This window comes from Sphaeramia orbicularis, chromosome 11 (assembly GCF_902148855.1).
Source record: "Sphaeramia orbicularis chromosome 11, fSphaOr1.1, whole genome shotgun sequence".
Taxonomy (NCBI): Eukaryota; Metazoa; Chordata; class Actinopteri; order Kurtiformes; family Apogonidae; genus Sphaeramia; species Sphaeramia orbicularis.
In genome coordinates this window covers 48,406,972-48,421,288 of record NC_043967.1, presented here as the reverse complement: position 1 = coordinate 48,421,288, position 14,317 = coordinate 48,406,972, and the positions used below count along the sequence as shown (strand labels likewise).

Here is a 14,317-nt window from a genome sequence, read left to right as displayed (position 1 = left end):
CAGATCGCTGTTTTTCTTTCTGCTACAGCGATCGGAGTTGGTGTTTCCACGCCGTCCTCCAAAACCGAACCGACACACAGCCGGGGATGAGGCAGGGGGGAGACCAGCGAGGCAACGTGATCCTGAATGGTAATGGCTGTCCTGGTCCTCCTCCTTTTCCCCCGCACTCTCTCTCTCTCTCTCTCTCTCCCTCTCTCTCTCTCGCCTTCTCCAACCCCCCACCAGCCCTCCTCTGCTGCTGGTCCGCTTTTCACACACTCTCTCTCCGCTTCTCTATAGTCTCTTTTCACGGATCCCACTCTTAACCCATGTCCACTCTGTGCGTAAAGTGTGGCGCAAAGTGGGATTCTGGTTGGAGTCCTGCGTCATGCGTGGCTCAGCGGCAGCGCCAAACCCACAGGCCGAGACGCGGACGCACACTCCTGCACGCACACACATGCACACTTTCAATTTTTGGGAAGGAGAGGGAAGAAACAGGGCGTTCACACTGGCATTTTTGGAACCGCTACTCATTCACTTATTACGCATCGGAAACGCACGGGATCCGATCTGCTCCTTTTACATAACGCAACACTATTCTATTAATCTGGCTGTTTTATAATCCTTCACATATGCATACATCTTCCTCCTCCTCTTCAAACAGCTGGAGGAGGAGGAGGAAGAAAGGGAGTAGCTCCAACTGACTCCAGCTGGAGATGGAGAGGAGGAGTGGGAGTGGGTTTTATTCAGACCTCCTCTCCCAGACAGCAGAGAAAGACTTCATTATATGCATGAGACCCAGACCACCCAAGGGTGTCAACAGCACTGGATTCAACAGGTTAAAAGGTTTGGAGTGTGGGTAATTTATCTGCAAAATGTACAAAAAAAGTATCCAAAGTACACTGTAAAAAAAAAAAAAGTGGCCGTAGAATTAACACCAAAAAGCTGTGTAACTGCAACATAAAAGAACTGTTAAGTGAAAATACAATGCAAAGTTGTTTATCTGAAAAGATTTTTGTGTTAATATACCTGAAGATTTTACAGGAAGAGTATGTTAAAAAAAATAAATTAAAAAAAATGATTTGTATGTGGTAATGCCTATTTCTATTGTTTTGAGAAAATAAAACTGTAAATTGAAAAAAAATGTGATGCCATTTAAAGACCATAATGCTGAAATAACAGCCTATTCTCATTCTTTAAAAAAAAAAAAACAAGTAATAAAAAAGTAGCATTTAAACATGTAAATATCACTGAAATCCACTGTTAAATATACTTGTTTAAAATGTGAAATCTACGTTTCTCCTTTCTTACAGTATTGTTCTGGTAACCACAGCTGCCAGTGTTTGGTTTTTTTTTCCATAAAAACAACAGGATTTTTTTTTTTTTTTTACAGTGTAAGAGTCATTGTGCAGTAAAATGGTCCATGTTTCTGTTTGCTACTATATACAGTGTGAGGTTTTTTAATCAATTTACTGCTATAGATGTTTAAAGATGATCAAATCTGTACTATTTTATACACTGTTTGACCAGTTTGACCCTTAAAGACACACAACTGTTTGTGTCGCACCTTCCAAATTCTTTTTTTTTTTTTTTATTTAACCTTTATTTAACCAGGAAGTCCCTTGAGATGAAATCTCTTTTTCAAGGGAGACCTGACCAAGAGGCACATCAGTATAATACAAAAAAAAATATTTATTTGTCTTTCCTAAGTGATCAATCCCCATTTATTATAATATTATCTTCTGTATTTTTGCATTTTCAGTGAAAATCAGGCATTTTCCTATATTCATTTCATTTATCATGTAGATGTTTATCCAATGTTATTATATCAAAACAGAGAAAACTGAAGAAAAAGTCTTTTTCAAAAAAACTGATCATTAACTGAACATAAAAACAAGCATCTACAACTACTGTCATTGATTCAACTCCATGGGTTTTACTGGTGAATCAATGTTGTAGAAGATGACGGTGTTTCCACGGTAACTACGGAACCCCTGAATGGCTCATATCTGATGACCATGAAAAGACAACAAACTACATTTTACCTGAATTATTTACATGTATTGATAGAATTAGTGGATCAACAGGTATTAAACAGTTTAGATTAGACGCTTTTGCTCAACGGTGGATGTTTGGGTCTTTATGGGTTAATCTATAATTTATAAACACTATTAACCCAAAAGTATCATATATAATAGTAAAATACTAAATGGGGGGATTTTTTTTTTTAATTCTTTGTTTATTGTTTATTTTGACTAAATAGTGAACAAAGATTGACCCTTAAAACAAAATGTCAACTTCTCCAGAATGTAAATGTCCTGATCCATTCTTCAGTTGTGGGTGCTTCAGGCTTTAACCATTTTCTACTATAGTCTTTTTACTCGCTGCCAAAAGCCTTAACAACAGTTTTTTATCTTTCAAAGTCCAGTTATCACATGAAATCTCTCCTAAGTACAGGGCATCACACTTACAAGGAATGTTTTCGGTAAAAATGTTATTTAAATGTTCACATAGCTGATCACTGGACAACTGCAGAAAATATGACAGTGATTGGTGTTATTTGTCCTACAGAGTCTCCAACAGGTGTCTCCACTGCCCTGAAAAATGGGCTGATTTTACTGCACATTTGACTTTTCTAATGAGCAACATCCACGACCACAATCATGAATATTTTTATAAAAATGCTCAGTAAATGTAGAAACACTTCTCTTGCCAATGTGTTTTATAAGTGAATCCAGAAATGTGCAGTTAAAGCTTTTCACAGGTGTCTCTTCTTGTGTCTTATTCTGGCTCCATTGGGAAAATACAGATACACAAGAACTTCATTGATTCCCATGGGTAAACTCACTTCAATATAATATGATCATTTTTTATATTTTCTATCTCTTTTTATTTTTTTTTTCTCTGTGATGCGTGTATGTGAGTACAGGACTTTTTTTATCTATCAGTTTGATCTGTCTTTATTTGCTTTTATCACTAACTCAGTAAAAAGAAAAAAGAAAACCGAGCAAAAAATCAGATTTAATCAACGTGCGACCATCAGCTCATGGGTCCTCAGACTGAGGTGTTGTAGACTGACGGCAGTGGGTATGAAGGGTCCTCCAAACCTCCCACTCCTGCATCCTAATGAGGTGAAACGCCAACTTTTCTGGTTTGTCAGAATAAGATAAAGACGATGATCTGGATTTTCCAACATGTCGTCCACCTTCCTCATCTCTCCTCCACAGTCCACAATGAATCCATCTTCTCTCCAAATACAGAACCATCTTTTTTTGCACTAGATTGTCCTGCTGTTTGTCTGATATTACCTCTCCAATACCGGATACAGCCAGTTGGTTAAATGTCCAGCATTTTAAGGCAGAGGCTAAGGTGTTCAACCTATAATATTAGATTATGCAGCATTTATTTGTCTTACTTTCTTAATTTGACCCTATAATTTGCTCTAACTTGCTTAGAAAATGTTGGGGTTTTTGTTTGTTTGGTTTGTTTTTTAGGGAAGGTTAAATGTAGAGAAAATAGTTCAAGGTCTTTACAGGTGAATTTTTGTCATATTTTCCTTGTAGCACTTTGTACTTTGTTTGATAAGAGCTCTAAGAGATAAGATTATCATTATTATGTTAATTATTATTATTAATGATTAATGATTATATGATGCTTTGGTTTGTGTGTAAAAGCTTAATAAAGTTAACTTAAAGTTCATGTTATGTGATATCATATCTCTAATTTGAACATATTTCGATTGCACACTATTTTTATACATATGTTTCATATATGTCTGTATTAATGTGTTGTTCTTTGATGTAAGTGCACTGTCACTGGTAGAGACCACCTGCAATTTTGTTGCAAATGGTGTAATGACAATAAAACCTGTTCTATTCTATTCTATTCTATTCTATTCTATTCTATTCTATTCTATTCTATTCTATTCTATTCTATTCTATTCTGTTCTTAGCATATATCATTATGACTATTATTGTTACCACCATATTATAACTTTTATGCTGTGATTATTAGATTATTAAACTATATATACATACATATGTGTGTGTGTGTATGTGTATGTTTATATGTGAGTAGATAGATAGATAGATAGATAGATAGATAGATAGATAGATAGATAGATAGATAGATAGATAGATAGATAGATAGATAGATAGATAGATAGATAGATAGATAGATAGATAGATAGATAGATAGATAGATAGATAGATAGATAGATACTTTATTGATCCCTGGGGGGAAATCCAAGTATTCAGCAGCTTACACACAACACACAACACAAAAGTGGGTTAGTGCCAGGTTGACAAGAAGGTTAGTATATACACTAAATATATATACACACCAAAAAAAAAGTGAAACAGTGATATAAAGTGTAGCAGTGACTTAAGTGTTCTACGGTGGTTTGGAAAGTGGGTGTAGTCCAACTACATAAGGTGCTTGGTTGTTTTAAAGTCTCACTAGGTCAGTCCTAGTATGGTCATGGCTGAGGCTGAGACCGAGACCCCCCATAACCACTCAGTGATGAGATGTACAGTCTGATGGCCAGGGGGATGAAAGAGTTCCTGAGCCTGTTAGTGGAGCAGGTCAGAGACAGCAGCCTGGAGCTGAACACACTCCTCTGTCTGGTCACTGTCCTGTGCAGAGGATGCTGGGGGTTGTCCAGGATGGACAGAATCTTCTCCAGGGTCCTTTGCTCTACTGTTGACACCAGGGAGACTAGCTCTGTGCCCACCACTCTCTTCACCAGTCTGTTCAGTCGAGCAGCGTCCCTTTTTTTAATGCTGCCTCCCCAACAGACAACAGCATAAAAGAGAACACTGGACACGACTGTCTGGTACAACATCAGCAGCAGTTTCTTGCAGATGTTGAACCACATTGCTACTTGTTGTTTCTTCTAGTACTTTACATTGTTTGCATTTGCCTGTTTTTTTTTTTTTTTTTTGGGGGGGGGGGCGGTCATTATTGTTGGGTTTTTTTAGTTATTGTTTTGCTATTTTCTTATAGTATTTCTTGTATGTAGTGTGCATTCAGTGTTGTGCTGCTATTGGAATTAAGGGTTTTGCCTAAAGGATCAATAAAGTTCTATTCTATTCTATTCTATTCTATTCTATTCTATTCTATTCTATTCTGCTGTTCTGTTCTATTCTATTCTATTCTATTCTGTTGTTCAGTTCTGTTCTGTTCCATTCCGTTCCCATCTATTCTATTCTATTCTATTCTATTCTATTCTATTCTATTCTATTCTATTCTATTCTGTTGTTCAGTTCTGTTCTGTTCCGTTCCGTTCCCATCTATTCTATTCTATTCTATTCTATTCTATTCTATTCTATTCTATTCTATTCTGTTGTTCCGTTCCGTTCCATTCCGTTCCCATCTATTCTATTCTATTCTATTCTATTCTATTCTATTCTATTCTATTCTATTCTATTCTATTCTGATCAGACATAAACACTATAATTCTGCTGCTATGATAAGAAGCTGTTGTTCTGAAGGGCAGATTGTTTGCCTGTAGTCCCCACTGAGACCACCCGGTTGATCTGCTGGGTCAACTGGGTATCACTGGACTGACTGTGTGGTTGAGGGTGGAGGGGGGTGGGGGTCAGCGGATAATCCACACTTTCCCTCCGTCCACCCTGGAATCCGACAGTTCAGGATTATCTGCTTTAATCAAACATCAGATGAAGGTCTGAGCGGACGCAGACTGTCCATAAACAAAGAGTAAAGTTCACCTCCATCAGCAGGGATTTTGTTTCTTTATCAGTTAATTATTGAAAAAAAAAAAAAAAACTGCACTGATTGTCTTTAAGTTCCATTTCGTGGAAGGTAGCACCGGTTCTGATGGGTTGAAAAACAGCCAAGTAAACACTGCTCAGGTAACTGCAGTCCTGTGATGATGTGACTCATAGATCTGTTTCGTACCGGTTAATGAAACCATAATTACCTGCAATTTTCAGGTTAATAATAAGAATTTGAAGACGACAATGAGGCCAGGCCGCCTTCAGACACGAGACATGAGTCAGACTTTATGGAAAAACTTATTCACCGGTACCAACAAAGACAGATCAGATTTTACAACATGACTTTAGACTGGGTTCATGGTGAGGTTTCCTCCTAAACGCCTGGGGACACTCTGTCTGTTTCTGTCCCAGTCAAACATCCTTCACTTTCACTTCAGCCCACATGAACAGTTTGGTTTGATCTGAAATAAAAGTAGAGCTGCAGTATTTACTCTAAACAGGACACAAGATGTAGATTTTATGTGTTTTAGTCCTGGAATCCTTGTTTGATTCCACTGGTTTATCCCATAAAGACCCAGTGTTACTTTTGCAACACTTACCATATGATTTTTTTCTCTATGTTTAGTCTTTCTTAAGTTATTTATCACCATTTATTATTAATGTATCATCTGTATTTTGCATTTTTAAGTGACATATCAGGTAATTTTTTTGTATTTAATTCACTGATCATGTAGATGTTCATAAAAGCTCAGATTAAAGTGCGAGGTTATTATATCAGAAACAAAGAAAACTGATGAAAAAGTGCATTTTTCAGTCAAATCTATCATTAATTGAACAGAAACCAATTGTCTCCATCCACTGCCATTTATCAAACTCCATAGATTTACTGGTGAATCAAGGTTGTTGAAGATGACAGTGTTTCCATGGTAACTGCGGAGCTTCTGAATGTCCAAATGGGTCATATCCGATGACCATGAAAAGACGACTAACTGCATTTTACACCAATTATTTACATGTATTGATAGCATTAATGGATTAACAGGTATTTAACATTTTAGATCAGTAGATACTTCTGGTCAACAGTGGATGTTTGGGTCTTTATGGGTTATAATTTTTTTTGGTAAATTATCCGCTGCAGATTAAATGCGCTAAATCTTACATACTTTGATAAAATAAATTGGAAGCAATTCATAAAATTAAAAAAATCATAAAAGTTTTACATATGTACAATACTGTGGAAAAGTCTTATTCCACATTAATCTTTGTTGTTTTTGCAGGGTTGAAATGATCATACATATTAATTTCTATTTTTTTCTTCAGATAAAACAAGAAAATACCGTAAATACATGCACAGCCTTAAAACACACACAAAAACTGAACTAAATGTGTTCTGAAGGTTAAAAGCACTATTTAGTTTGAACTCTGACCCCATGACAAGAAGCAGCACAAACAATTAGAAACATCTGACATGTGCTGAATGAAACCAGGTACGAAACATCCGAAAATTAATACAATAAATCTCATAGTGTCTGACAAAAAACTATCAAAAAAATGTTAAGTACAAAGGGAGGTCACACTAAACACGACCATTTTGGTTTATAGAAGATGTTTTTTCCCTGAATTTTTTGTTAATATATATTCAGACTGGATGTAAATACAGAGACTGACAAATGAATATGTGTGGTTTGTGTATATTTATATCATAAATATAAAAATCTTACAGTATAGGAGCCTGAAAAGTGAATGTATTTAAATGTGCAGACTGTTTTAGCTCAGAGACAAACATTACCTCTCATTAATCCAGAATATTTCACATTTTAACCCAGTACTGCACCTAAAATTACAGCTACTCAAGCAGTTGTGACTGAATTTTCATACATTTAATTTCATTCATTTATTTGTTTCGAGCAGAAGAAAAAAAATACATTTTTAGGTGCACAAGGAACCAATAGCAGAGAAAATACATTAATACAGTAAATAAAATTGATCAAGACAATATAGCAATTGCCATGTACACTGGTAATAACAAAATAAATTCAATATGTACTGCTCAAAAAGAAGTGGGAAGAAAAAAACTTATTAAATCACACCCCCATCTCACATTTATACAACAAAACACATTACTTTTGCTTTCTTAATGATACATTTATGATTAATGATGATTAATTTAAATTAATGATGATTTTTTTCTTTTTTAGTGACCCAAATTTGGTAAAGATTCACTACTTTCATTTTTTGATGCATTTAATCTGTATCAGTTTCATTATTACCAACGTGAAATGAGTCTACATTCATTCTCACTGTGGAACAAACTGCACCTCAGCATTAGATAAACAGAGTAAGTGCATCATTTTAAAAGGAGATTAAAAACACAACTGCACAGAAAAGCTTTTATATAATATGTCTAATTAAATGCTTTTAATGATGTTCTTTATATTCTGGTTTAATCTCTGTTGTTCTGTTTCTCTTAAAAATCTACAAAAAAAGCCCAGTTTTGCCACTGAGATAGAAAAAAAAGGTCATTTAAGTCAAGGTATTTAAAATAATCTCTATAATATAGTCAAATAATGAGAGTTTCTCAAAATAATATTTCAAAATCTTGACTTAATACCTTAGTTAATAGCTATTCTGTTAGTAAGATGGTTAAATAAGGTCAAATAAAAATAAAAGTTATTTTTCTATCCTTTGCTGTTTGCTTATATGCTGTGGGTATTTTTCTTTCTGAGCAATAGAAAAAAAGATTATATGTAATTTTATATGCACATGTTCAAAGAAATGTAATGAAGAATTAGTAAAATAAGTTCAGAACATGTCTGATTTTGCTGCTTCACATATAAGGTTCATATCAATAACATAATTTGCATCAGAAGACACTCAAACCCAAAACTAAAAGACTGAAATTTAGATAATCTTTTTCTCATCCAATCCTTGCACATACACTACAAACAAAAAGTTAAGGATATTTCTCTCTTTTTTTTTTTTTTTTTTTTCTTCTGTCATTTTTGCCATTTGTAAATAAAACTATGTCTGGTCATTAAAAAAATGTTTCAATTCACACAAAAAAAGCAAAAAGTGCTGTGCAAGAATCCCAACTGAAAAAAAAAAAAAAAAAAGCCCCAAATTTAACCCTTTCATGCATAGTGGTCACTACAGTGACCACTTTATTCTACAGCTGTTCCCTTGTATATTCATGGATTTTGTTGGTCTTTTCATTTTTTTTTTAAACACATATCTTTATTAAAGTTTGAAGACACTACATATCTTTTCTGATATGAATTGATAACATTATGTAGATCTCTCCTGAGCATAAACCCCCAGAATCACAAGCCCTCCCCATAGTTTCCACACAATTTATTAGTAAATACATGTTTCTGTGCGTCCAAAATTAAATGTGTGGTGTCCAGCTGAGTGGACATTTTTGCAACTTCATGAAAAATACGTTCATAAGAATTCTTTTTTTTTTTCCATTATTATTTTTTTAAGTATTTTTTCAAAAATTATTTTTGTTTTATTTGTTTTGTTTTATTTATTTTTCAGAAGAAAATTTTCAACCACATTGTTTTTTTCATGCCTAAAGAGGAATAAAAACACTCAGGAAAAAATTTTGATTAAGGCTCTCATAATTTGTGCATGAAAGGGCTAAAAATATCCTTAACTTTTTGTTTGTAGTGTAGATATGAAGATAAGACCTGGTGTTAAGGGTCACATCTCCAGGAAATCTTTGAGTGCTTTGGGTTTTGCTTGTTGCTGTATCTGAGGTCCGGGCGCCCCCTAGTGGGCATCACAGAGCCGCTTAATCCCATCAGTCTGGAGCAAAATGCTGGTAATTGAATTGAGGATGTCAAAGTGCATCCTCTCACATCAGGCTCTCATCGCAGTCCCAGGGGAGCGTTTATTCACTAATCCACTCAACGATTCACTAAAATTAGGTCAGTAGGTTAAGGAAATAGACTCTGGTTTAGGCTCCACTTAGACGACGACCACACAATAACTCAGCCATTTAATGGGATGGACTAAGGTTATTAAAGAGACATAAAACCACTGCAGAGTTTACAATCTGACATGAATGAATGCACTTTTATGATGCAGATATTAGTGATGTAAAGATTCCTGGGGTGTCCTCTTCTTACTGTTCCACATAATAATGAATAACAATCATATAATACGGTTCATATTAGAGCAATAACGTGAAAAACATGAATTTTTACACAATAAATCAATACTAAATATGCTTAGGGGCACATTGTTACTCCGTACACAGAATTATTTGTGTATTCCACCTTTTGTGCAAATCTCATGATTTTTAGAACGTTTTGGGTTTTGAGCAGTTTTTTGTTTTTTTAGTCATCAAGAGGGAAAAAAAATCACAAATAAAAGGTTAACTCATCATACATAATACACAACATATATGCTGTTTGCAGTCATGACTTACATTTAATTCATCTGAATTTCTGCAAGAGTTCCTGGTAGTTCAGCCATACTCATATTTGCATCAACAGTCACTAAAATTGCTTTAAAAAAAAATAAAATAAATAAATAAATAATAGTTGGATGTAAAAAATGAGAAAACCCAATCAAATAAATCAAATAAAATGAACACATACATATTCTTTCTGTAGTGTTGCTATAGTTGTTGTCTGATGAGATATTTTTGGCAGAACCAACACTCAGCTGAAAAACTCAAACACAAATTACTCTGGTTTTGTCCAGATTAAGTGAAAATCCTTCATATTGCTTTGAATTAAATGTAGATATCTTCCTCTTCAGTTTCGTGCAAACATCTGAATAGTTTTGGAAGACAGAGGAAGAAGACGACGTAGGCAAAGACGGTGGATGATAACATTTATTTGCAACTTATACAGGAGAACTGGAAATAATGATTATCTCATTTACTATACACAAGTGGACCGACGCGTGTTCCCTCAGGGTTACTGGCCTCCGGTGTGACATGGTGGCGGTGTGTACGTCCCCTCCTTTATCATCTTGTCGCGCTGCTCACGAATAGCATGCAACCTGCGGTGCTACAAAAGAACAAGAGGAGGAGGAGGAGAGAGGTGAAGATTAATAGGGTGAATGAAGGAGACGAATGACAGAAGCAGAAAGTATTTATTCTACCTGTTTCCTCTTGTCCAGAGGAGGATGGGCAAATGGGTTTTTAACAGCTTTAACTTGCGTCACTGGCTTTGCCTTTGTTTCCTGTAGAACTGGTGCCTATTCAGGTCTGTGCTTGTTAATGGTAAGAAGTTAAAATGCTACACAGATACATGTAGCAGCTGCCGTTCCAACAATACTGTAACTAGAATTCTTCTCTGGCAGACATGAAGTCCACTTTGGTGCCTTGGTGTGATTAACTAACTTTCACCCAAAGTCAGCACTTGATTCCATTTCATCTCCATCAAACAGAGATGTACTAAATGAGCAAAATGTCACAAACAAGATGAGAGTTTTCCTGCTGCAGCGGTACAATCTCAGAGCAATATTCAGTCAGTGTCCACTCTGCTGACACACCGCCAATCAGACTGACCTCACTGCAGATGAAGGTTGGAGAAGGAGGCTTTTTTTATTCCTAAAAAACATTCATCATTTCAGTTTACTGAAGTGCTCGGTTCACTGGTCTGATCAGGACTGACTCCTGGAGGACACCTGTACAGAACTGCAGCCAGGTAAGAAGAGAAATTAACTGACCTCGAAGTTTATAACGGAAAGTTCCTTGGAAATGTCTCAACCCTCAAAGACCTAAACAGCCACCCCTGACAAAAAGCACCTACTGATCTAAAATGTTTAATCTCATTTGCCCAGGTCATTGTTCTTCTTGATAGTTCTTCTCGGTTCAACTTTTTCTCCATAATCCTGTCAATACGTTGAAATAAATCAGGGGAACTGCGGTTTCTCTGCTTTACATGGTCATCAGATACGACCCATTTGGACCTTCAGAACCTCTGTAGTGAATGTGGAAATGCCATCATCTTCTACAACACTGATTCACCAGTAAAACCCATGTAAATGGGCAAGATCAAGTGGTGACATGGGGATTTCATATCCAATAGTCTCTGTGTTTAAACTAAATAAGGTATTTCCATGTTTAATACATGTATGAATAGGTCTCAGTAAGTACTTGCACATGACACGTTACAATTTACAGAAATAAAAATACTTAAATTAATGCTGCGTGCACAAAACATGCTGTTCTCAAAAGAAATTGATCCTAAATGAAACATAAGGCTTTAGCTCTGATGTTAAACTACAATTGTAATCAATATTGGATAAAAATGTTTGAATGATAAGTTTTTATGAACACAAACATGTTGTGACACGGGGACAGCAGCTTGTACCTTTGATCAGTGTCAGAATAAAAGACTTTACTGGAACTAAAACACTTCAAACAAGCTCATAAACTGTTATTGAACATACATATTACAACTGAAGTGATATACACAGCTACTAGCAGAGGATATTTGACAAATAATTGGATTGTACATAACCTTTGTATATTCCTGTGCTGCTGAGTAATTAGTTCCCAAAGATTCACAGACTTAAAATACCATTTATACAAGCATGAAAAAATATTATTATTAAAGTGCATTTATGTATTTTAGTCCTTTTTAGGTTTAATTTTATACTGATTAGATCTTTTTTTTCTACAAGTGATACTGAAATTTTGTAAACAGTTCCATAAAATACAGTTCTTAAGCTAAAAAATGAGCCAGTTTGACAAATTATGGGTGAAAGATTTTTATATCCAATCACAAGCATTTTCAGACAGGTAGGAGTTGGAATATGTACCTGACAGCTGAAATGACCAATTACTGATCACATTTTTATCAGATACAACCTGGACATGACTCTATTGCGCTACTGTCTCAACACGGACGCTTGGAAAAGCAACTTCAGTATTTCAAACCAACATGAAACAACATCAGGTTCATCTGAAATTATTTTCAGTATTTTCATTTGAACCAAGAGGATAAAGCTGTGTTAGGAAGGTGTGTATCTTCCAATTCTGGTGTTTGTTCCCCTTGATTTTAGCTCCTGCAGCTTAACATTCCTAGAAATGGTCTAAAACTCTACGAATAATAAAAATCAGTCACTCAAGATCTTGTATGAGAGCACCAGATTTGGCTTACTGTAGCCTGAACAGATCAGCATAAATGTATAATTTGTTTTTCTTAAATGAGTAGCACATTGAATTATACTATTATATGTGAACTATGTTGTTATATGTAAGGACTAAAGATGGAAATTAGCCTCGGATATAATCTTGCGTATCGGCACATATTATGTTTAATAATATGCACTGTCCCTTTGAAAAGAACAAACAAACTTTAGCGTTTCAACCAACAATAACTTCAGAGGTGAATTGCTCACTGCAAGTAAGTCAGTTCATCTCTTGAGTAGTTTGACCAGTGGTTTCCAAAACCACTGATCAAACATTTATGGTTATTTCATGCCCTTTATAAATCTCCACTCCACAATCCAACACTTACTGTCTTTTGCCTGTGCATGCATTCATAGAAGTCTTCAAACTCCAGCTGGCACTCTGTCTTGGCCCGAGTCTGCCCGATGCCGTGGGCACAATCAATCCACACCTTCTCAAAGGCATGACAGCGTGAGGCTCGTTTTTGGGGCTGTGTCCCGCTCTGCACCAGCATCCAGCGGTCCAGGTTAATACCTAACCGCGACTGAAGATCCACAAACGGCATGATGCTGAATGAAGGAGGAGAGGCAACAGGGGATATGGAAAGTCAGAGGTGGGACAGAAATGAGGTTGGCAGAGGTGGACTCTGAGCCAAGATGCATTACTTCATCCAAACATCACCATTAGACAGGCCTGTATGAGATTCACTACATGGATATTATACAACAACACTGGAGGTAAAGTTTTCAACCAGGTTTGAGGCATTGTGGAATAATTATATTTAGCTTTTAATTTTCCTGCTCACACACACTCATACCGATACATTTTTAAAGTGAACTGTTTCACAGAATGAGTGAAACCTTAAATCAAACACAACAATGATATCATACATGACATTGTATTGTAACTGTAAGTTGTGACATGTTCATGACATTTATAGATCTAGCCTAAGTACATCCAGCTACACAACCGTTAGCTATTGAGCTAACTAGCGACGGGTGGTTAACTTGTTGCCATTAACATAAAACACATACCATTTAGATAACTTTGCATCCCTCGTGAAACAGAGTAACTAAACACAGCAATTACCCTCAAACACGTGACGTGAATATTATTCGTCTGTAGGTCAGATAACGCTAATTGTTAGCATTAGCTATCTCCTTTATCCTGATGCTACTAATGACAGGCCGCTCTCTTTTTAAACTCCTGGCACGCTGCTGCTATTTTCAAACGTTTATCTCATTGTACATTTATCTACATTTACTAACATGTTATTAAAATGGCAAAATTAGACTAAAACTGTCTGTATTTACCGTATTAGAAGAAGTCACTTTAACCTTCTTCTGACTCCGTACGTCCTACGTTACGGCTGGTCAAAACACGGTCGTAAAGCAACGGATAGAGTCGTGAAGCACACGACGTCAACTCCTTCTTCTTTAGACCGTTTCAGCAGTTCAATACATTT

At 35.8% G+C, this 14,317-nt stretch overlaps 1 protein-coding gene across 1 annotated transcript; it reads right to left on the bottom strand.

Annotated features, from left to right (window-relative positions):
* Positions 1 to 10,542: 10,542 nt before the first annotated feature.
* On the bottom strand, positions 10,543 to 14,300 carry ndufs5 (NADH:ubiquinone oxidoreductase subunit S5). The gene is made up of 3 exons (XM_030146688.1): positions 14,166 to 14,300; positions 13,202 to 13,421; positions 10,543 to 10,738 (listed from the first exon to the last, which is right to left on the bottom strand). The coding sequence occupies exons 2-3, from the start codon at positions 13,415 to 13,417 to the stop codon at positions 10,646 to 10,648; spliced, it is 309 nt and encodes a 102-aa protein (XP_030002548.1). The 5' UTR covers positions 13,418 to 13,421; positions 14,166 to 14,300; the 3' UTR covers positions 10,543 to 10,645.
* Between the last annotated feature and the right edge of the window lie 17 nt (positions 14,301 to 14,317).

Bases quoted from the DNA above. Each gene is read 5' to 3' on its own strand.
- ndufs5 (XM_030146688.1), bottom strand. From the start codon at position 13,417: ATGCCGTTTGTGGATCTTCAGTCGCGGTTAGGTATTAACCTGGACCGC. The intron at 10,739-13,201 runs GTAAGTGTTGGA...GTTCTTTTGTAG, and splicing joins GCATGCACAGGCAAAAGACA to CACCGCAGGTTGCATGCTAT.